The sequence below is a fragment of the Typopeltis vanoorti genome, chromosome 1 (genome assembly GCF_054136105.1).
Source record: "Typopeltis vanoorti isolate ZY-2024b chromosome 1, IOZ_Tvanoo_1.0, whole genome shotgun sequence".
Lineage (NCBI taxonomy): Eukaryota > Metazoa > Arthropoda > Arachnida > Uropygi > Thelyphonidae > Typopeltis > Typopeltis vanoorti.
The window spans coordinates 105,568,073-105,591,300 of record NC_143549.1 but is presented as its reverse complement, the minus strand read 5'-3'; the positions used below and the strand labels follow the sequence as shown (position 1 = coordinate 105,591,300).

Below are 23,228 nucleotides of genomic sequence, written 5' to 3'. Positions count from 1 at the left end.
TGACTTAAAACACTCACGAAAGTTAAATAAAAATCACGCAATGAGGAATAAAATCACGCAACACTGTACCAGAGTTATCTGAAGTATTTACCGTTATACTTAGAACATTCCATCGTCGCGACAATCCCTCAGGGTTCATCGACTATCATTTAAGACCTTTCCTATGAGAAAAACAATCTTAAATCATTCTCTATCGTTTAACAGTTATTGCTGTTTCATATATTCTTGCTCCGTACGAATTGGTCCATAAAAATGAACATTTATACGATGCAGTCTTCAGTGAATTGTCTGTTGACGAGGAATCCCCCACCCTACCCTTTTGTTAGGTTGAAATAGTTCTAAGGGATCAATGTATAAAACAACGTATTCCAAATTTAGTTGAAATTAGTTGAACGATGTCACCTTAGCAAATCTTTGAAGACGAGGAGACAAAACATCTAAACATGGTTTTACTCTTTTCAAAGCACCCTAGTTCTTCATTAATTTGACGTGGCATTTCAAATTTTGTATTCGATTGAATAGCTCTAGATATCTCTGTCGATATTTAATCGACAGAACTGGAGGTTCTTTAAATTGAATCTAGGCCTAACTGATTCTTGGATTAAAAGCAAGGCCAACGAATCTCTGGAATGGTTTGGATTAAGAGTTATTGCTGTAATTCTTAATATGCTCAGACTTCTTTATTTTCTTTCTTCTCGACATCTTATTTTTTCAAACGAATTCCCTCAACACCGGGAGGAATACATCATACACTTTCTCCTGTCGAACTGACACCTCTCCCTTACTATATTAATTCAATGTTTCAATTAATATCTGCCTGTTATCATAAACACTGCTTGCTTTGAACCATCTTTTAAGGATTCCGAGATTTATCATGGAATGATAAATACCTTTTGGTGAGGCAATCTGCATTTACCATGAAACTATAGTATTAAGGAGAAAAAAACTGGAAAACGTTTTAGAGATAGACTAGGATGTTCCATCGTGTAAAATATTACCTTGGGATTTGTCTACTGATTGTGCACTCCTATGACCCCCTTCCATGTTCCTTGCCTGATCGAATATCATCCGATTACTTCTGTTTAGCGAATTTTTCCCAGAAGAGTGCTCGATCACCTGGGGTTGGGGAAGCTGTTCATAGGGCTTGTTACAATCCACTTCCTTGATTCCGACACATCATTCCTAAGGGGATAGGAATGATTGCTGGCTGTTCTCTGTCCTCAATATAAGTGTAACTACGATAAAGTGACATCACACAGCGTAATGGATACGAAATGCCTCTCTGTGGATTTTTGTCAGGTTTAAGCGATTTCGTAATGTCAGGAAAACCCTTGAGTTACAAGTAACAAACTGCGTATGAGTAACAAATGATTTGCTGGTAGATGAAAAATATTTTTCCCAAAATATTATGTTTGTTTGTCTTTATCTTCTAATATTTCAACACCATCTCAGGTTTTTTATTCAGAATAAGCCACCGTTCACTATTATATCGCTTTTAAAAAAATAGTTTCCCTGTCAGGAAAAATATAGCGACCATCCAGTACAATTACTGCAATCTTTCTATCCCAGAAATTCAACCTCACGTTATTTCCAAGATTTGAAAAGCCAACTGTCATAAAGCAATAAAAATACTGCAACGGATATATACGTCTCTATATTTTTCTAGTTTTTTTTCTTTATTTTTCTTTTCTAGTTTCTGTTTTCCTTCTGTCTAATCCTGGATGCTGTTGTTCAAGGGCTGCCCAGAAATTACGTGCTTACAATGAACTTTTGACTGCTGTTTGTCAACAGAACTTGAATGTATTCTGTTGACCCCTATAAATAATATTTGAAACCCGTTTAACTGAAGTTTGTATCCGTAATTGAGATTTTTGTTCGTTCCTTACAAAATATCTCACAAATTCTGGCTGGAAAATTGTGCTTCAACATTTTACACGTTGACAATAATCATGTGACACATCAAAAGCAGCTAATAACAGATATTTCCGATTTTCCGAATAAATTGCTACTAAATATTCCCAATGTCTATTTTTCACACTTTTTAAGGCAATTATACTTGAACCACAAATTTGATATTAACTACCCTATAAAGAAAGAAAAATAAAATCAGTCATATACTGCAGAGAAATGCTAACACTAACTTGAATCTTAACTCACTTTCATTCTATTCAAATAAATTTCTAGCAAATTTTACGGAAACTCTTTCTTTCCAATGTCCTCTATTGGAGTATTTGATAATTATAACACTTCTGTAAGCATGATGTGCGATAATGTTGAAAAGAACTATCAAGTGCTGATCTCTTTAGCTTAACAAAACTATAAGCTACCAAAATACTAGATGGAATCGGAACATCGTTCAATCCGTACAAAAGACTATGACTTAGGTAGCTCAGTCGCAATCAAATTCAAAATGTCACTAATTTTTTTAAATAGAAACGAAAGCTTCTAACAATATTTGCAGAATATTTTTAACCCTAAAGATGTTAAAATAACACGATTTTTAATGTGTAAAGGGTTGTAATGGCAACTGGTATTATTTGTGAGTTAAAGATAAGAAAATCCAGGAACCCCGCTTTAGAGACAAACAAGGAACTGTTTTAAATCGCTTCAGGTTTCCAATTAAGCACAGCAGTGGTTTAATAGTGTGCGACGAAATTCATCTTCTATCTCAAGACATCCACGCCGTAAAAAGAGATTCGAACCGACAATCTACCATAACCGGTAGTTTAATCTCGCAGAAGCCGAGAAATTAGACAGAGGGGGAGTTGTTTTCCCTGTTTCTAGATGAAGCGGTCTCATTTGTTCAGGAAACCATTCATAAGGTTAAAAAAAATTATAGCTTCTGTCATGATTTTATATGATAGCCGAATGCGTGCATGATATTCGAATCCAGGATGGGACCGATATAATGCTTGTCTCGGAGCTTGCCTGCACAGCTTAAACTAGCAACAATATAAACTGTTTGTTCACTGGCTGGGATTAAACTAGCTTTTCAATATGGACTTATGTTTGTCCAGTTTTCTACAATTAATAATTATACATAATTATTAATAGTACAGACTAGTATTTGAATCACTTAACAGAACGTATTTGAAGGCAGTTTCACACCTGTTTTTGAGATTTGCCCATAGCTGATTGACAGTAATGAAACATGGGAGCGAGATTATTTTCTGGAACAACACTTTCTTAGGATATACCTAAATAAAAAAAATCGCTATTTTCCTTCGATGAAATATTTCACATAACAAATTCGAGAAATTTTTCATACGATCATGCCCATTTAATAACGTTCTACGACTAAGTCAATAATGGATAACCAGGAATGATCTTATTTAAATTTCTATGCGAACAAAAGAAGTGCTGCCTACAAACAATGGCTTAGCCTCCAATCTCTTGTGTTTTTTAATGCCTATTGTCCCTTAATTGGCTGCATTTATGCATGAGATGACAAAGTCAACATTAGTGTTGTGATAAATGCCATCAAAAAGAAGGTAGGACTCATTAACATTTATTCTTCAGTTCATTCTGGGCGTTGCAATTATTTATTGATAATAGAAAATCCACAGTCTCTAGTAAATAAGCTCTGTTACTAGCCTCTTACGCAGCATGGTGAGACAATGTTTGTGTGTAAACAGGCAACGGGCAGATGACTCTGAATAAATATGCTAGCCGGTGTTCTCCTTAAACAAAATGATGTCATTTAAGTCGAACGAACAAAATGTAAGTAAACGCAGATGTTTGAGGTTTTCTACGTTTCGGATCCTTAGAGGACGTCACATAATTCGCGTAGATCCAAACATAAAAAAAGAAGTATACAAAATCGTGGACTGTAAGATAAGGAGAAAACAAGGACATGTCTTTGAACCAAATAAATTTCGTGATAAGAACGATTAAAATTAAATTAAATAACACCAACGTTTGATCCTCCTGATCCTAACGAATTCCTGGAAGATTCAAAATGTAAAAGATGTGAGGACTTAATGGATCAGTGACGCTGAATCTTTCTCATTTTTACATTGTTAGGTTAAATAGTTGAAATTGTCGTCATCCAGATATCTACATTATATATATTGAATCATGCACAAGTGGTCACAAAATCTATAACACAGGTGCTATGTGTAGGCAAGTAGTTATGAAAAAAGAAGGTTTTTGAAAATCTAGGAGCTGTATTCATTGGGAAAAGTGGTATGAAAGGACTGTCTAAAGAGCAAAGGTAGACGGAATGAAGAAAGAAGACGAGAATTTCAATAGGTTTGAACTGTGAATGGATGATGACCAGTGGCTTTGTGAAAGTAAATAGAGGAAATCTGTGTATATGAGAAAGGAGTCATTTATTAGGCGGATTATCCTCTTCTGGCTACAATCAAGAATCATTTAATACAATGTCCGCGCGGTTAGCCTAGTACCTATGCGCTTCGCAACCATATGCCTGGGGAAGGAGTTTCCTAGGTTCGATTCCCGTCGCCGACGTGAGGAGCTGAAGAATCTTCCTCAGCCATAGCCAAGTTAGCCGGTCTTGGGCGTGGATAGCAGGGTTTTTCTCCCCAGTTTATCTGGGGTTTTTCATCCCACAAGCAGGCAAACCGGCCGCGTGAACACACTCTGCTACAGTCAGGAATAATTGAGACAATCCCTCCAGTCATACAGTAGGTCTGAATTATCAGCTATGCCGGTCCCGAGCCTTGATAAAAATAGGGGGAATTGAGGTGGTGCCGTACCTCCCCGTAAAAGGAGCTCAAGGCCGTTGAATCACCATACGAAATGAATGAATTTAATACAATCATTTAATCAGGATAAGCAATTAGAATTACTTCTATGTTCCTGAAGATTAATTGTGCAAAGGTGTGCACGTTGTGTTCAGCAACACTCTCATAAACGTAAGAAACTTGCTTGTGTGAAGATTTTATTAGCTTCGTTCATGCTGAAAATATTTCCGTTGTTAAGATTTTAAAAGATTATGAAAGTTTTTTCTCCATGAAAACAAATTGAGGGAACGTATTAATAAATGATAAAAAACATGAAATAACAAAGAGGAAGCAGAATTTTATATTTGGATTTGTAAGAATCAGTTGAATATCAAAAATGCTCTGGCGGCAGTGGCAGACCGTTAACTTTGGGGGCCCTAGACTAACACTCTTTTGGGGCCTATCCAATTAACCAAAATTAACCCAAGTTTGGGTTAGTTGTGGCGACTCATTTGCCATTTTGTCGAAATACTGTTTTTTTTTAATCATTTTTAATAGAAAAAATTATAGGCAACAGACATTGAAGAACTTTTTTATTTTATTTGATGCAGTTGGATGTATAAACTTTTATAATACAGTTATAATGAAAAAAGGTTTTGTATACATGACAAACATCAAACATAAATAAAAAGTAAAATATATTAGGTATTACTTTTAGTAACAAACAAAAAAAAACGAAACAACAAATTCTCACGTCAACAATAAAGACTAAGAAAAAATAATAATAATAATACTGATTCTTAAAAATAAAATAAATAAAACATTCCAGGAGTTATATAATATAAGTTTTTTTAATACATTAAAGAGACATTTAAAGAGTAACTCTTCTGCATTTTTGCGCTGCAAATTCTTTTATTTGATCATCACATTGTAATTCTTTGGTTAAATCACAGTTTATGGAAAGAATTGATAAATAATTTAATCTTTCATTATTTCACATATGTCTAAGCCTGGAGTCTGAACTTTTTTGTTAACTAAATTGAATCTCTCTAAAATTTCTTCCCAAAAAACAGTTAAAATCGCAGTTTCAAGTTTCGCCCAATCATTATGTAATTTCTATGCCTCTCTTTGAAAATCAAGTTTCTCATCTATATTGTCACTAAACGTTTTTAATATGTTCATGATATCTCCGTAACTATTTTTAAAGCTCTAACAGCATCATAGTGACAAGACCATCTAGTCTGGCTTAAACCTTTTATCGAAAATTTTAGTTTTGTTTCACGATTTAGAAGCTCCCACCTATGGGTAGATGCAGAAAAGAAAACATATATTCGTTGCACTATTCCAAAAAAGTTCACAACTTGAGTTGCAATATTATCGCTTCTCCTCCAACTAGATTTAGGGAATGCGCAGCACACGGCACATAATCAGCGTATTTATTTTTTTGTTTGAGATATGCTTGCACACCATTGTATCTGCCGGACATACTTGTCGCGTTGTCAAAAGACTGTCCTCTACAATTATCCAATGGCAGTCCATTTTTTTTCTAGAAATTCTTGTAAGGAATTGAATAAAGATAGGCCAAAGTGACTACAAATTTTGATGAAAGATACACATCTTTCATACACTGAAAACAATATCGTACTATAATAGCTAGTTGGCCATTGTGGGATAAATCTCGTGTCGAGTCCATCACAATTGAGTCCATCACAATAGTACTTTGCATCGTCACTATTTATTTCAGCTATAATTCTTTTTATTACTTGTTTTCGCATAATCTCTGTTATTTGTTCATAAACTGTTTTTGATAAGTACGAAGCGAAAGGCTTTGGTCGCAGTTCTCGTTGTTGGATATGTTTGCACATGAATGGATCGAACTGTGGTAGTAATTCCAGAGTCCCCATAAAATTACCATTGTGCGGAGAGCCAAATATTTCCTCGTGACCTCTGAATGCTAAGCCTCTTACACTTAAATATTTCACAACTGCAGTAACACGTTTTAGGACATTGTGGTAATATTCCGTATCTTTTCTTAGTTGTTCCTGCACCTGTGTGTCAATAACAGACTTATTTTCTTTACGTGATAACCATACTAACAATGATTTCCTATGTTCATTAGAATTTTCGTGACTTTCTAAACATGGTCCTATATGTTTCCAGTCAGAGAATCCGGTTGTGTATTGAGAAGGGATTTCAGAGAAAAGTTTGCACACTAGACAACACTTCCCATACTGGTAGAATAGCACAACCAAGTCCTTTCCAGTAATTAACCATTTTTAATTTTTTTCGCAAAGAACTTATTTGAAAATGATCTGTTTTGTTCTTTGTAATACCTTGTTGAAACTGGATATATATTTTTTGGATCTTTATTTTGGAAATAAGTCATTTCGTGTGAGAGACAGTGATTAATAAAATTATCATTTAGCTGTGTAGGCTACACACCTACGTTAACATATTTAGCAAGCAACTCTGCATTTTTAAAGCCTCTTCTGCCTCTTTATCACTATCTTCTTGCAAAACAGTAACAGAGACTTCAGAGAGCTGGTCATCGTCGAGGTCTTGTATATTTTTATCTGATACTGAATGTCCGTCAACGTCAACATTGTTTTTAGAGGTTCTCGCTTGTGATTTTAGTCCTAGTAATTCTTCGTTATTGTTATATACATTTTGTTGTTTTTTCTGTTTCTCTTCGGTTAAGTTATTCTCTCTTTCGCTTATTACTGCACCTATACCGTTTAGATTTTCATTTTTATTTTCCAATACAAAAAAAAATTGGCACATTTACTTCTTTCTTTTTTTCTATTTAATTATATTTTTCGTTTTTCAGCTCCTCTTTTATATTTTCTACCAAACATTTTTAGGTATTTATTTAATCTGAAAAGAAATAAAAAAAAAACTAAAAAAATCCACCATATTAGGTTGTTTAACGTATATTTATTTAGTATTTAGTGAACTTTGCCGATACTTACCAGTGAAGAAACGAAACACCTGAACAGTATACTTCACCGAACAAATGACTATTTAATATTCAACTATACTGTACTATACATAACCTCAAAGGTCAAACGGTGAGAGTTACCATTTGAAAAGTATATATGTGAGAGCTACGCTTAGCTAACAAGCTTTAGATGAGCTGGACTTGCACTCCCATTCCGACGTTGCCATATTATTTGCATAATTGACAAATGACAAAGTATATTTTGATTTTACCGACTACCGACAGAGGCGATAGAAGACAGAGCCGTATTTACTATCATTTAAAACATTGATATTTAATTCAAATCCAATAATGTTGCAAATGAACGATTTTAACGTTACTTAGGTACGAAACAATTTGTATAATTTATTTTTTCTTAAATTTGTAATTTAAATTGTTTTTATTTTTTTTTGACCGCGAAGGAGGCCCTTTGATTGAACCAGGGCCCTGGGCTGAAGCCCATGCCTAATACCGCCCCTGAATAAAAGTAACTTAATGGGAAAGAGTGGGATTGAATCCTTTCTAAATGGATTTTTTTTAGATTTTCAAAAGCTTGGATCAGTGATGTAAATAATACGCCCACCACTTCTGGAAACCTGAATTTAAGTTAAGCTGGTCGCTCCCGGAAATTTTTTTTTCCCTTTTTACAAATCGGCACGCACACATACACTCAATTCCCAGATATTGGATAATCCTGAAATTATGTACATTTCAGGATTATCATTTGCTTCTTAATGCCAAAATAATATTTTTATTTTATAAATAATAAAAAGGTGTATTAGTTTATTTAATAATACTCTGAATTTTTAAGGGCTACAACAAAATTTACTTCTTTATTAGATAACTTCTTTTATTTGAAATAAAATTTTATAGTTTAAAAGAAAAACTTTTGAATATCTTTTGAAAATTGAACCTGAACTCTTAACTGAGAATACCAGACAATAAGCAGAAGTCTTTGGAAGTGTAATTTGCCTATCACTAGTTTTGTTAGTTAGTGTTAATCTTGTTTTGACATATGTTTCCGTTTTCTGTGTTATTAATGCTTGGAGAGAATATTCAGTCATAATGCAGCGCACTTCAATAGAATGATTGAATTTTTAATTACGTCATGGTTAATTAAAAGCATTTTTTTCCTGAATCGAATATTAACTTCTATAAAGATGGTTCAAAAATGTTAATACCAGTTTAGGCTACAATCTCAACCCATCGGGGAAATATTTTATTCTTCAAATAAAAATTTTATTTACAGTTTGAAATATTCTTTCCTTGTAGTAACAAAAAGACAAATAAAAGGGTGAAACGAAAGGAAATACTGCGAAAAGATAGAGGGATAGAGAATGGAAGAAAGTAAAGCAGAAGGGCACGCTACTGTATTTCACTTCGGCACGGTAATCTTTCGATCTCCGTAAAACAACGGCAGCAGAGTACATTTTATGAGCTTCGTAAAATAAGTAAGTTTGCCGTGATCATAGTCCTAACTGCAGAAAATGAAAACGCCTGCCTTTTTACTCGTGCACGTTTCATGCCATCTTAATAGCAATGAAAGTTGCGTATGTCTGGGGGCAATTCATGATTTTCTTCCTTTTCTTCTTATCCATCTACTACCACAATCGGTGAACCATTTTATGACCATCATAAAAGATGAATTTTGTTCTTAAAAATCTAAAAATGTTCGCCGTTTAAGTAATAAGAAGTTTGTAACTGAAATTTAACCCTGTAGCATTTCTGGCTACTTTTTCTTTTTTTTTTTTAATAATATGTTTTTATCTTTGGTCGTTGTCGAACAAAGTCATGTGTGTGTGTGTGTGTGTGTGTGTACACCAACGTGGCACTTTTAATTATATACACTAGACAACACTGAAAGAAAATTTGAAAAATTGGTTGATAACATGTTATATTTGAATATAACATTCATCTTTAAAATATTTTAATACTTTCGCTTAAATTGCTTAAGCAGAATAAGTGAGAATTTTAAAGAATATAACTTGCTATTTTAATAAAAACCAATTGATATTTTTGAAAATTGATATTTAAACACTTTGTTCAATGTTTCAAATTGTCACTGCCGTCTAAGTGGTGTAGCGACTTCTCTAATTCTTGTTAGACATAAAATAAAAGCTACAGTAGATCCTTATAGTCCTTATAAGGACTGGCTTAAAGGGGCGAGCAAGAATGCTTTTCATCTTCCCCGTTATCTGAAGAGGACAGTGTAAGGATGTATCGACGTCTCGATAGATCTTTTCACCAGCTAACAAGAATTGTTAGCTGGTGTAAAGGAACTAATTAATCTGAAATATAATAATTACCATTCTATCTAACAGTTCACATAAAATAAATGCTAGCAGTAGATCCTTATAGTCCTTATAAGGACTGGCTTAAAGGGGCGAAGCAAGAATGCTTTTCATCTTCCCCGTTATCTGTTGAGGACAGTGTATGGATAAGGTGTTATTGAACTATTAAAGCTCTGATCATGGCAGGAGGGTAACAACAATAGCCGAGCCTCAGTTAGAACTTCATTGGCTACAGCATTGCCATCCATTACCTTCCAATAGTATTAATCACCGCATCAAAGTATTTAAAAAAATAAAAAGGTGTTGGAAACTTTTATGCAATATAAAGTAAAAAACCAAATATTTAAATAAAGTTTTTACAATCCTAACAATTATAAAAGATAACATAAAACGGTTTTTTTTTTATCTTTACATAAAATAAATAATTCTAAAGTTACAGAGTTTCAGCAAATATTAGCAAAGCGTTGTCAGTCTAACGTTACGAGGAAAGAATGTAAACTCAATAACGAACTACGAAAGAAATATAAGTTGCATGCAAAGCTATCAAGATACTGTCAGGGAGTTTTCACCTGACTACACCGTTGAGCTAATATTTCCAGACTGAAGACCACTGGAGCTTAAAACTTGCCGAAATATTACGAAGTAATTACCTCTCCTGAAACGAGGATGGGAGAAAAAAAATCCATTACTAAGAGCGCCTTGTCTATAAAGCCACGACAGCAGATTATTTGCAGGTAGACACGCATCAGCGAAAACCCCACCTAATTCTATATTTAATTAAAGGTCTATATATAGGGTTGTTAGAACTTGGCAACACGCGAAGCGACAGGAATACGGAAATACGCCGTAAATACACAATCGCTACCCTGTTACCCTTTCATCGAGGTCCGTCAGGAAGGCCAAAACCGTGTCGATCACTCCTCCCGGCTCGTCTCTCTCTGCCGTCAGCTTCACCCCCGTAGCACGTTTCTCTAATCAGCAACTACGTATCTCTGCTGTATACACGTCTGCGTGCCTGGCAACAACATCTGGTAACTATATGAGGAAGCGGACAGGTGTGGTAGCAATGTCAAGAAGTAAGACGGAGGATGTCCATTGCCTAAATAACTTGTAGCTGAGAGGAATCCCGTCGTGCCTTGAGAAACGAGAACTACTGAAAAAAAAAAAATCCGGCGTAGGCATAAAAGGAAGTGAAAATTTAATTTAAAGTAAGGTGAATGGCTTGAAATAGGAACTCGTTTAGGGGAAAAAAAAATTATTGCATCAGTGGGATGTCCAAATTTAACTGATTCTAACATCTGTGACATAGCTGTAGACATCCTTGTTTGCAGTTCCTAGTGTTCGCTGGTTCTATGTGTCAGTAGCGGAAACCTAAATCGGAGAGAACTTAAGCTATCGATAAGTCACATCCTGCTGAGATATTTTCGGAGAAAAAATGAATAATTTCACCAGTTCGATTCAAGCTGCGATCTGTGGACATCTGGGACATCGCATTCATCATTCGAGATATCCTAGGTAATTAAAAACTATAAGTGGTATGCTTTCTACGATGGGTGATCCAATAGTTCTGAGTCAAAAGAAAGAGGGCGAATCTACTTTCAGTGTTTGGCATCACGTTTAAGATGGTTCTCTTAGGGATACACATACTCTGTTTCCAGCCACCTTTTCAAGCTGCAGTTTTCTTTTTCTTGTTTGGAATTACAGTCTAAAGAATTAAGGCCATGAGGTCAGTATATAATCATTTATCAGTTTGCCTGTTTTGTGGGATTAAAATCCCGAGTTTCTCGAAGGAAAAAATCCTGTCACCTTTGTTTATGATCAGTTAATTCACCTTCAGTTGAAAATTTCCTCATTAAGGTTCTTTTCATCCAACATGGTATTCGAACCCGGTTTACTTTTCCTTTCTTTTACAAAACTTCAGTCAGCTTCATATCGAGAGAGAGAGAGAGAGAGAGAGAGAGAGAGAGAGAGAGGTGAAATGCTTGTGACATCGTGTGTATTAAGAAACTAGGCAGACAAAACGAGTCTGAAAATGGTATACTGGAGAAGCTAATTTCCATTTCTTTTTTTCTTACGACATCTCGCTAGTGTTTGGATATCGTATTATAATATTGCTGTTTGGTTGTTTGTCCAGTTTGGAAAGCGGATTCATAACACGCCCCCCGCCTTCTCCCCTTGATAGTTCTAAATATACGACTTGATCTTAATCCTCGAATAGCCTTCTTGATCGTTCTGTAACATAAAAATTCACAGATAAGAATATGCTGATAAAAACATTCACCGCCAAATTGATTTAGACTTTTGGAAGCCACCACTCCTCCCTCCCAGACACATACACACGCATACTTTTTTTTTTTTTTTTTTTTTGCACAATCACTCAGCCCACCAGACCGGTGCTTGTGAATTAAGGGGTTAAATAATTCTCACAGATTCCTTCTTGGAAGTTCAATTGTGAAATTAGTCTAAAAACCTTTGGATCACACCTTCAATATGCAAGTCATTTTACTCATTGGATTGATTGAATCAGATAAGTCGATGGTTATATTCTTTTCGCTGTCCAAAGAAAAGTTCAGATCTCATTTTTTTTTTTTTTTTGAAATAAGCAGCGCTTGAGCTATGCCAGTGGATAATGATTTTCGGAATAAAATTACCAGGATGTTTCCAGAATGCCCAGCTTCTTGGCTTATGCTCAACATCAAACACCACATTAATAATCTTCGAAAACATAGGCGTGCGCGCGCACACACACACAATGATTCGTACGGTGACGATGATATTTTACTTGGGTGTGAGTATTTATTTGACCCAGGTTTGATTAGCGTATCAGCTCTCCGACCATCCATGTTTGTGATTGGCTTTAGATGTGGGACACGAATTTCACCGCCCGGTGTGAGATTGGTCTCTAGAGCAGGTTTAATGACTATATAAAAATAAATTTAAATGCAAAAAATCCTTAGCGCAGCTAAGGCACTAATGCACTATAAGTTTATATCTTCCGTGGGTAGAGACGAAAAAAAAAAAAAAAAACATCACTCCTTCACCAAGCTAATCTGTCCATCCCTGTAGGGAACCTTCTCTGAGTAGTAATGGCTATGTCACGTTCTTAAAGGGTTTCCCAGGTAGGCCATTCCTCTACTACTCTGCCATTTAAATCGCTCGCTTTGTGTTCCTTAGTGTCGTTTGGCAACAGTTACTAAAAGGTGTTCGACTGTGTTTCGCATGGGCCTGGTGCCAGAATATTTTTGTATCCCGATTTTCCCGCTCCACGGAGCATGCGTTATTGGCTGGATGTCAAGGAGTGCCATTCTTCTTCAAATAATAACCTTCGAGTTAAAGATAACCCCAGACAAGATAAGTATCATGTTCTGATACAGTTGGAGTGTCCCTCTTTGATCACGTGATGAGATGCTACTGTTGTATTATTTATATTTACCGAGTCAGCTGAACTCAGGTTGATGGCCAGCCCAACAGTTGATGGATCATCCTACTTTTAGATAGAAATCGGCACTTTGATAGCAAACTAAATAAAGGATTTTTGTTCATAATACGGAAGTTGTAACTGAGAGAGCTTTAAAATACTTAATCGGGAAATATTTAATTAATAGTGAATTATAACAAAATATTATCCACTTAGAGATAGTCTTTCCACGTGATGGAAATGCCACTTAGGTTTCATGCTACGAACTTCTCATCTACAATTCTTCTCTCTAGTCCTTTTTCGCTCTTTAAGGAGGTGTCAAACTACTACCTCTGCTTTGGTAGTTAGTCTGTTTTATTACCCTATAAAATTTTATTGCTAACCTTAACAACACTGATCACTTCGTCCATAAACTTAATCAATTTTGACATTTCTTATCCTTATAAGGACTGGCTTAAAGGGGCAAAGCAAGAATGCTTTTCATCTTCCCCGTTATCTGTAGAGGACAGTGTAGGGTTAAGGTGTTATTGAGCTATTTAAAGCTCTGATCATGGAAGGAGGGTAACAGCAATGTCCAAGCCTCAGTGAGAATTTCATTGGCTACAGCTTTGACATTTCTTATTCTTATAAGAACTGGACGATGGACTGAGTCCTTGACTCTTTATCCCGTCATCTGAATGAAGTGAATCTGTGTGGATGGAGTGTTATCGAGCTAAGAGGCTCTAGTCATGGCTGGGTAACGGCAATAGCCGAACTTAGTTAAAACTTCATTGGCTACAGCATTGCCATTTGTTTTTGTTACCCTGGAAGTCCTCTCTTGACATTTCTAGATCTAATAATTTAAGAAAAGTTTAGCTTTTCTTAAAATTATTTGGTGTTTTATAGATTATGATTTTTAAATTTTTTAACTTTAATTTTAATTGATAATAATTTAATATTTCATTTAACTTTAAACTTTCAATAATATTTTATTTGATTTATTAATTTTTATGGAATATTATGATGATTTTGCTTCTGATTCTGTACAGAATATTATAGTTTGAATTTAATTACAGTCGTTCTATAACCAAAACAATACCTTATGCATGATATTTGTCCATTAGCTTTAAATTGTTTTATTTTAACAAATCAACATTATAATCGATTTCAATTTCTCAAGTTTCAGCATTTAAATTGCATACTTGAATACATCTAAAAATTACATTTTTCTAAAACTTTTCTAGTAATTAGAAATATTTATTTTGATATTTTAATCTTGATAAACCATTCCTAATTTAATTAAATTCCTAACTTTAATTAAAAAGTCCTTGACTTTTAGGAACTATTTCTTTTTTTCGATCCTCTCTCTTCTACTCTGTTTATGAACGACGTTTATTTTATTAAGCCTCATTTCTATATAACTGCAGCAAATTTCGAGAAAGCGTTGCCTCTAAAGTGTATCGGATTTCTGCGTTTGTCTATTTTGTATCTAGCAGTTATTTTCGCCTCATTTTTTATATTTATGTTTTGTTCAAAAATACAATCTATAAAATAATTTCTGTCTTTTGAACCATATCCAGGGAGGGTTAAAAGCTGTTAGTGGTGTGTGGATTCAAAAAAAAAAAAAAAAAAGTATTCACATTTGACGTCACTTGACGCCGTATCGTAACTCCCACCTCATTGGGTTTTGGCAGTGGTCTTCTGCTAAAATAAGTAATAGGGTAGCAGATTTCCTTTCCACACAGAGTTAGTAGGACACTCACAAACATCCATTCCCAAGAGGGCTTCGAACTGCAGCCTTTTGACTGAAGAACAGATTCGCTAATCACTGAGCCAACCACACTATTTCAAGTGGATCAGTAGGTTAAATAACCTGAGAAACCCTCAGGTAGACCAAACATTGTTTTTCAAGCAACTTCAGGCCTTCGTTGAACAGGATGCTGATCTCAAATTGAACTCAAAGACCTTTATCATCTAACGACATTCACAAACGTTTATGCCACAGTGGGATTTGGACTAAGCGACGGTTGGTTGAAAACAACCCCCTCAATCAACCACGTCTTAAAAACCGCCAATAAATCAGATTGCATTACCATAATTAGTGTGGTAATAATTCTTGTCAGATGACTTCTAAAATCAGTTGCTTAACACGAATTTTGTGACTAACATTTAGTCATAAATTGAATCTCACAAAAAAAAAAAAAAAAAAAATGGCATTCGTATGACCTTCATAAAGAAAAAAGAGAGGGAAAGAAATAGAAACTTTCTTTGTTTAGGCACATTCCTCTCCATCTTCAATTCTTCAGGATAATCGATCTCTTACAGTCAAATAATCCATCTTCTTAAACACTTAGGTTTGGTAATAATAGAAAGGTTTCTCAGAGAGAGAGAGAGAGAGAGAGAGAGAGATGAGTATAGATTTATTTATTGAAAAAAAAAACATTTCACTTTTCAGCTCAATCCTGGTAAAAGAACAGGATTTTATTATATTTTTTTAAAAAAATTCAAACCGTATAACATAGCGAGTTAAAATAACCTACACTCAGTTCTAATCATAGCGAACTATATCCAAAATTTCTTTTTGATAACCAAAGCCATCCTCCATCAGAAAGTAGGTTATAAAGCGTAAAAGCGATCTTGTATCCTAAAATCGGTTCTGCAACCAATTTTGTTTTATCGATGGCCATGAACCTTTATTTATATTCTTCCTCCAGAGTTCATGGCGTCATATCACGCATGAGAACTTCTTGTACGTTTCATAAAACCGAAAACCGAAGTCCATAACATATTTCGAGAAAGAAAAAAAAAATGAACTTAAATTCTCTGCCAATCTCAACTCTGGGCTATGAATAGCAAAGTCCCTTGTGGCTTGTTGCTCATATATTAAAAATTGCTACAAAATCGGGTTCTACGCGTAAGTCTAGATAAATGTCTCTGCAGTCACATGACAACCAGCACAACATGTGTGTGTGTGTGTGCGTGCGCATCACTGCTTAGTGCCTATGTGGAATAAAATCCTGCGAGGCAGTTAAGAGGCCGGAGAGCTACTTTAATGGGGGATATTAATCTTTATAGGGTTTCTTGCATTTAATGTCCTCGTATACTCTGTCTGCGTTCAGCTGTGAGGTGTGTGTCGTAAATATTCGAAAAGTCTCTCTCTCTCTCTCTCTCTCTCTCTCTCTCTCTCTCTCTCTCTCTCTCTCTCTCTCTCTCTCTCTCCAGACTGCTTGTTTTATCTCTCCCCGAGGTATCTTAGCTCTGCTGCGAATGACGGGACGATATAAAAGGAAAAAGCTCACTAGAGAGATAAAATTGGTGTTTGTAAAGCAACGTGGTGTTTATTGTGACTTTCTAACAGTTGTGGCCACTACTGGATCGCTGCTCTATAAATAAATGTCACTATGATTGGTGGATTACCCTGGAGACCCATTGCAGAATTATTAATTCTTGCTTCTAATAAAACAATAAAAATGTAATTATTACAATAAGTTATGGAGCACATAGATCACATTAACTCCTTGAATAAAGTTCTCCGATTTCTTTATTTTTTATTCCTGTTTTAATATCTTGGCCATATTGAATGGTTAATATTATAACTACTTCATTATAAAATTATTATGGTTACTAATCTTTTATTTGGTAATACTGCGAAATTTATTTTTCCCTGCATTTTATGCAGGTTTCTAGGACCCAGACAAGCGGCTCCACCACTGAAGCGACCTCGCACGGACATACTTGGATTTCCTTTAACACCCAGACCAAAAACTCGCCCTCCAAAATTGACGGAGAAGCAACAAGCTGCCCTTAATGCACTGTACAGTAACGGTAAGTTTAATACTTAAAGGTGTTCTTTATGAAGTTATTATGCTTACATTTTATTTATGAACTGAGATCTTGTGGTTAAAATAAAATAAAATAAAAATATTGATATTATGAAGACGATGAACACAGTCGGCAAGACATTTTTGAAGTTTTCAACCGATGTTGATTAGCCAGACATACGCACAGGGCACAGTTTTTTCCCCCTCCAGAAACTAGGGTTTTACCCATCAAGGCAGACAAACCGACATTCAGAATATATACACTGCTTGGAAAGAAGTCAACGGACATCCTGCGCAAAGTCATCGTGCAATGTAACAGGTCACCTGCCTGTACCCGGTATAAATTGGAGGAATAATACGATACTCCCCACTCCGTGCAACTGAGTTAGGGTGTAATGGCTGCGAGAAAGGAACTGACGGGGTTAGAAAGAGGCCTTGTGATAGAATGCCATGTTGTAGGTCTATCTATTTGGCAAATTGTTGAACACATTGGGCCATCTCAGGCCAACAGTAAGTGGTACCATACTGGGATGGAAGCGCAGGGAGTGAATTGTAAGTGCTGCCCGCAGTGGACGACCCGCCACACTCACTGAACGTAACCGTAGGGTGCTACAAAGGGTAGCTGCTATAAATGCGTGGTTTGTGGACACGAAGGTCACCACACATTTATAGCGGGTGAAGTCAAGGGACGTCAGCCACACCAAAGCCCAAGCCCTCGTTACATTCCTATAGGAAAAATGGTTTAAAATTCTCATTAATCCTTACTGTACGCTTGTAGAAAGTATGCCCCGTAGGATTGTCGCAGTCATCGCAGCGAAAGGTGGTCCTACGTCTTATTAAGTGGGTGTCATGCCTGTCTGTTCCTCACAGTATGTTGTCCGTTGACTTCTTCACCAGTCACTGCAGACAGGATTAACTTACCCATCTTAGCATCATTTAAATTTATGGAGAAGATAGGTTGCTGTTGCAAACCATTAAGCCTTACACATAAAGAGAAGATGAATATTATCGCGATTTTGTTTACTAACCAAATACTGTATTGAATTTCGTAATTAGTCTATTCCGATAGTATTCATTGAGATATCGTAACGTATGGAGAAGCAATAGTCCTTAAAAATCACCAAGGGAAAATGTTAACCTAGTCTGAGGTAATTTTGCTGTTCATGCCCATGCCTAAAGAACCGGAATTACAACTTAAAAAAAAAAAAAAAACGCATACGTTCGGCAAAGCTATTCTGGATCGAAATAAATGCAGTTTTTAATATCCATGAAAATATTTATTGAACTTAACTCTCCGTGGAAGATCTGTGGATGTTCAGTTGTCTCCACGCCAGATTACGTAGCGGCACGTTTAGCTATTTAATATATATTTTATGTGTTACGTGAAACGTAGAAGATAAACATCTTAAAATTTAATGCGACTTAACCAAGAAGAGAGAAATTGCCATCAATATTTGATGCTTAAGGAAGTTAGCAATTTTTCAGAAACACATACATATTTGAATAATTTGTGAGTATTTTAATAATGTAAGTCGCTTTAAAACTCTACACATTTTTCATAAAGATTGCCCTCATACAATATACAGTTGGTACAGAAAGCAAATAGTCGTTAAATATGTAGATTTTTCTGGGGCATTTGTTATTTAATCTCAAGCTAAACTCTAATTCGAAATTCGTTGTCGAAAAGATTAATGTACAATTGTAGATAAAGGGAAGACAGAGAATTTTCAAAAATATTCTTAAAGTCCTTAAAAGAACTGGCTAGATGGGCGAAGCAAGAATGCTTTTCATATTCCCCGTTATCTGTAGAGGACAGTGTAAGGATAAGGTGTTATTCAGCTATATAAAGCTCTGATCATGGCAGGGGGGTAACAGCAATAGCCGAGCCTCAGTTAGAACTTCATTGGCTACAGCCTTACCATCCATTACCCGCCCTGGATACCCAATTTAGTCGCCTCGTACGACATGCATGAGCTACATTGGAGCTATTCTTGTCCCGGAATCTTCCAAAAATGTTTTTAAAAGAACTGGGAGATGGACTGAGTCCTTGACTCTTTATCCCGTCATCTGAATGAAGAAAATCTGTGTGGATGGAGTGTTATTGAGCTAAAAGCTCTAGTCATAGTTGCGAAGCTCGGCAATAGCCGAGCTTCTGTTAAAACTTCATTGCCAAAAATATTCTTAAAGTCCTTATAAGGATAAGGACTGGCTTAAAGGGGCAAAGCAAGAATGCTTTTCATATTCCCCGTTATCTGTAGAGGATAGTGTAGGGATAAGGTGTTATTGAGCAATTAAAGCTCTGATCATGGGAGGAGGGTAACAGCAATATCCGAGCCTCAGTTAGAACTTCATTAGCTACAGCATTGCCATCCGTTACCCTCCAAAGGTATATTTTATTTTATTGGATTCTGTATTATAGGAATATATAAAATTTTATGCAATAAATATTATGGTAGAATTCTAAAATAAATTGAATTTTATTTAAAATTGGATTCTTTTATGTTAGAACTAGCGAATTAATTTAAAAATCTTGTAGGACTTACTCTGAAGAGATAAAATTTCTAGCTGTCTTTTCCAAATTACTATCTTCTTTAATACTGATATGTAATTAAATAATATGTGATGGATAATAAATAAATTTTTATTGTTTACTTATGGCTTCTAGCAAATGTGATTTCCGTAGCATGATATTTGACTGTAAGTACATCAATTGAATGCAGGAATAAGAGCAGACGACATTTATTAATTCGAACAGTTTAGCTCAAAATATTCGTTTCCATAGTTTGCTCGTGTCTTGCTAACAAAACTGGACGTTGAATATAATTATCTGTGTCATTATAACTAAAGCTTTCTTCAGAACTTAATTAAGCTTTTATATCGTTGTGTTATTTTTATTTTTCCAGTCTGATAGTTCTTGAATATTTAATTATTTTTCATATTTCATTTCTCAAACTCCAGACAACACATTTAACTACATATATTTCTAGTAAAATTATCTATAGCAGTCCATCTCAGTACTCAATTTCTATTTTCGAGTTATACGAAGGAGAAAATATTAAAGAAATTAATTATCTACGCCATTTCATTCCCTAAAAATAGCAGAAGGAGCTGTTTATCTCTAAATTTTTGAAACATGGTAGGTAGGCGATCTTTCCCTTTCATCATCGCCACACTTGACTTCAATTCAAGTGTGGTATTTGGAAGGGTTGTTCCTAATCCTAACTAGTATTATTATTTTCTACCTTTGTTTTCCGGAATGACAGCTGAATCAAATAAGGTTGTGTTAGTTTGTCTATTTTGAAAGAAAGACAAAGCTTTCACCTTTTTGCCTTCAGTTGAAAAGCCCTTTATAAAGGTTTCTCTGATCCTAGATGGAATCCGCATCCACTTATCTTAGAAGTGGAAGAAAATGAACTGGATAAGGTTAAAAAATTCAATTACCTAGGCACATTGATCAGAGAAAGGTTGAATTGTGAAGAAACCATCAAACAGAATAACTGTAGGGTGGTCTTCTATGATTCAACTTACGATTATATGATAGAGTATGCGTCTATTCAAAGAACTTAAAATCCAAGTCCACACAATGATACTCCCCAGAGTTCTTTATAGTGCATAGATGTGGGTTATCAAACAGAAGGAAGAGAAAAGATTAATGGTCTAGAAAACAAATGTTTGGCAAAAGTAAATAACACACAATGGACTGAAATGAAAACCAATCAGGAGATCAGTGGTATAGATGTGTATACACAATACAAAATTTTCTCAAATTCTCCAAAACGAAAGAGCAGAAGGAAAGATACCACCAAGAACACTTAGAAGGAAATGGACTGAAAACATGGTGGCCTGAATACGCCTTAGGCGGATCGGAATGATGAAGATGGTGTGTGTGTGTGTGTGTGTGTGTGTGTGTGTGTGTGTGTGTGTGTGTGTGTGTGTGTGTGTGTGTGTGTGTGTGTGTGCGCGCGCGCGCGCGCAAATTTGAGAAATGTGCTCAAATGGCAAATTTGAGAGTTGCAGGATTAAAAGTCTAAGTTTTCTCAGGAAAAATCCTTATTTCAAAGATCGGTTTTAAATAAAAAAAAATCAGGGAGAGAAACGCCGCTGTAATCGGTGAATAGAAAATTATTTTCTCCCGATTTTGATATATTTTATCGACTGAAAAATCGAGAGCGAAAAAAAGAAAACATAAACTACTAAACAATCCCTTAGCTTTTATATCAAGCGTATTAAATTTTATTTATTTTTTTAATTAATGAGGAGAAATTTTGTTAATATTATAAGTAGTAGAAATATCTGAAATCTGTTGATAGTTTTTATTTCTTAACTATTTATAAGAAATATTTTTGATTTTTTATTGGTTAAAACAACAATACACTCAACGCATCAAGGTTATCTCTCACTTAAACTGGGAATCTCCTTCTGATGTGCTTAAATTAGAAAACACATTACAAACAAAAATCCAAAACATCTTAGAAACACATGCTCAACTTTCTTTTATTTCTTTTGTTTTTTCCGTGTTCCTAAATAAAGTTTTAGAATACTTGGAGAACACTATTATAGATTCCACTACGATCTTCCCTGCCAAGAATTACTTTTCTGGAACAGAGAAAAAAATGGTATTTCTATGCATGAATGCGTAGAATGTTCTATGAGCCGGGCCGCCCAGATATACAAAGAAGATATATTAAGGGAAATATACAAATTTCACTATGTCTTTCTCCTCCTTAACATACAGTGACTCCGCTCATTCTTCTGTATTCGTTATTTTTACCTCTTGCATGCAGCACTTGGCTGGGTTTACTGCTGTTCATCTCTGATGACTAATAACTTTTGTACAGTAATACCGATGTGTTTTAAATGTAGTGTTTACCGTGTTTACATGTACTACATACAATACCTTAACGCTCATTTACTTTTTTTTTTTTACAAAACTTTCATCATAGAACGTTGCAGAGAATATAAGTTACAACAACCAATTAGTTTGCATGTAACTTAAATACAATTCGTTTCTGGAGGCTTCATTACTTCTAACTATAAAAAAATCTAAAATTTTTCTAATTTGTCAATAAAAAATTTTTTTCTAAAAAATACATCTAAAATATCTGATGTTTTCATAATTAAAGAAAAAAAACTTTTAATAATTTTTGTTTGTTCCAGAGTATTTAACTTATAATTAATACACCTTTTCATTATTTATATATAGAAAATATATATTCATTGCATTACCACAAATAGAAGATTAGGAAATCCAATAACCTTGGAGGGTAATGGATGGCAATGCTTAGCTAATGAAGTTTTAACTGAGGCTCGGCTATTGCTGTTACCCTCCTGCCATGATCAGAGCTTTAATAGCTCAATAACACCTTATCCATGCACTGTTCTCTACAGATAACGGGGAATATGAAAAGCATCTTGCTTCGCCCCTTTAAGCCAGTCCTTATAAGGACAAAATAATTTCATGTTCGAACCTGCTTCCTTACCCTTGATTCAAGGAGGTTAGGTATTGATTTAAAATCATCATCATCATACGTATCAAGGATTTAGGCCTAGCATGGCCTGTTCCGGCCTTAGAAGTCATCGTTTAAGAGGACGTCGTGGTTTTCTTTTTCCTAACGGCTTGTACTTTAAGGCTTGTTTTAGTAATCTTTCTGTTTTCATTCTTTGAACGTGTTCCATCCATTTATGTTTATATTTTTTAATTTTTTCTATTACTGGTTCTTGGTTTAATTCTTTCATAATATCTTCGTTTCTTTTGTGATCAAATAGAGTATACTTTGCAGTTTTTCTCATAAACTTCATTTCTGCTGTTGTTAATCTTTGTTTGTCTTTTTGTTTTATTGTCCAGATTTCGCTTCCATACATTAAGACCAGTAAGGCTAATGTATTGTATACTTTTAGCCTGGTTTGTTTTTGAACTAGGTTTGGTTTAAATATAGAGTTAATTACACCTGTTATTTTCAAATATTTTGCAATTTTTACGTTTATATCTTTTTCATTTTCATATGTGATCATATATCCTAGGTAGTTAAATGAATTCACCTGTTCTAAGATCTTGTT

General features: G+C 35.0%; 1 protein-coding gene across 1 annotated transcript in view; it reads left to right on the top strand.

The window, feature by feature from the left end:
- Window positions 1–23,228, top strand: part of LOC150110287 (uncharacterized) — a 129,871-nt gene that overhangs the window by 57,832 nt on the left and 48,811 nt on the right. Inside the window, exon 4 of the mRNA XM_090398761.1 lies at window positions 17,030–17,175. Coding sequence (XP_090254887.1) covers window positions 17,030–17,175 — 146 coding nt within the window. The remainder of the gene's footprint in view (window positions 1–17,029; window positions 17,176–23,228) is intronic.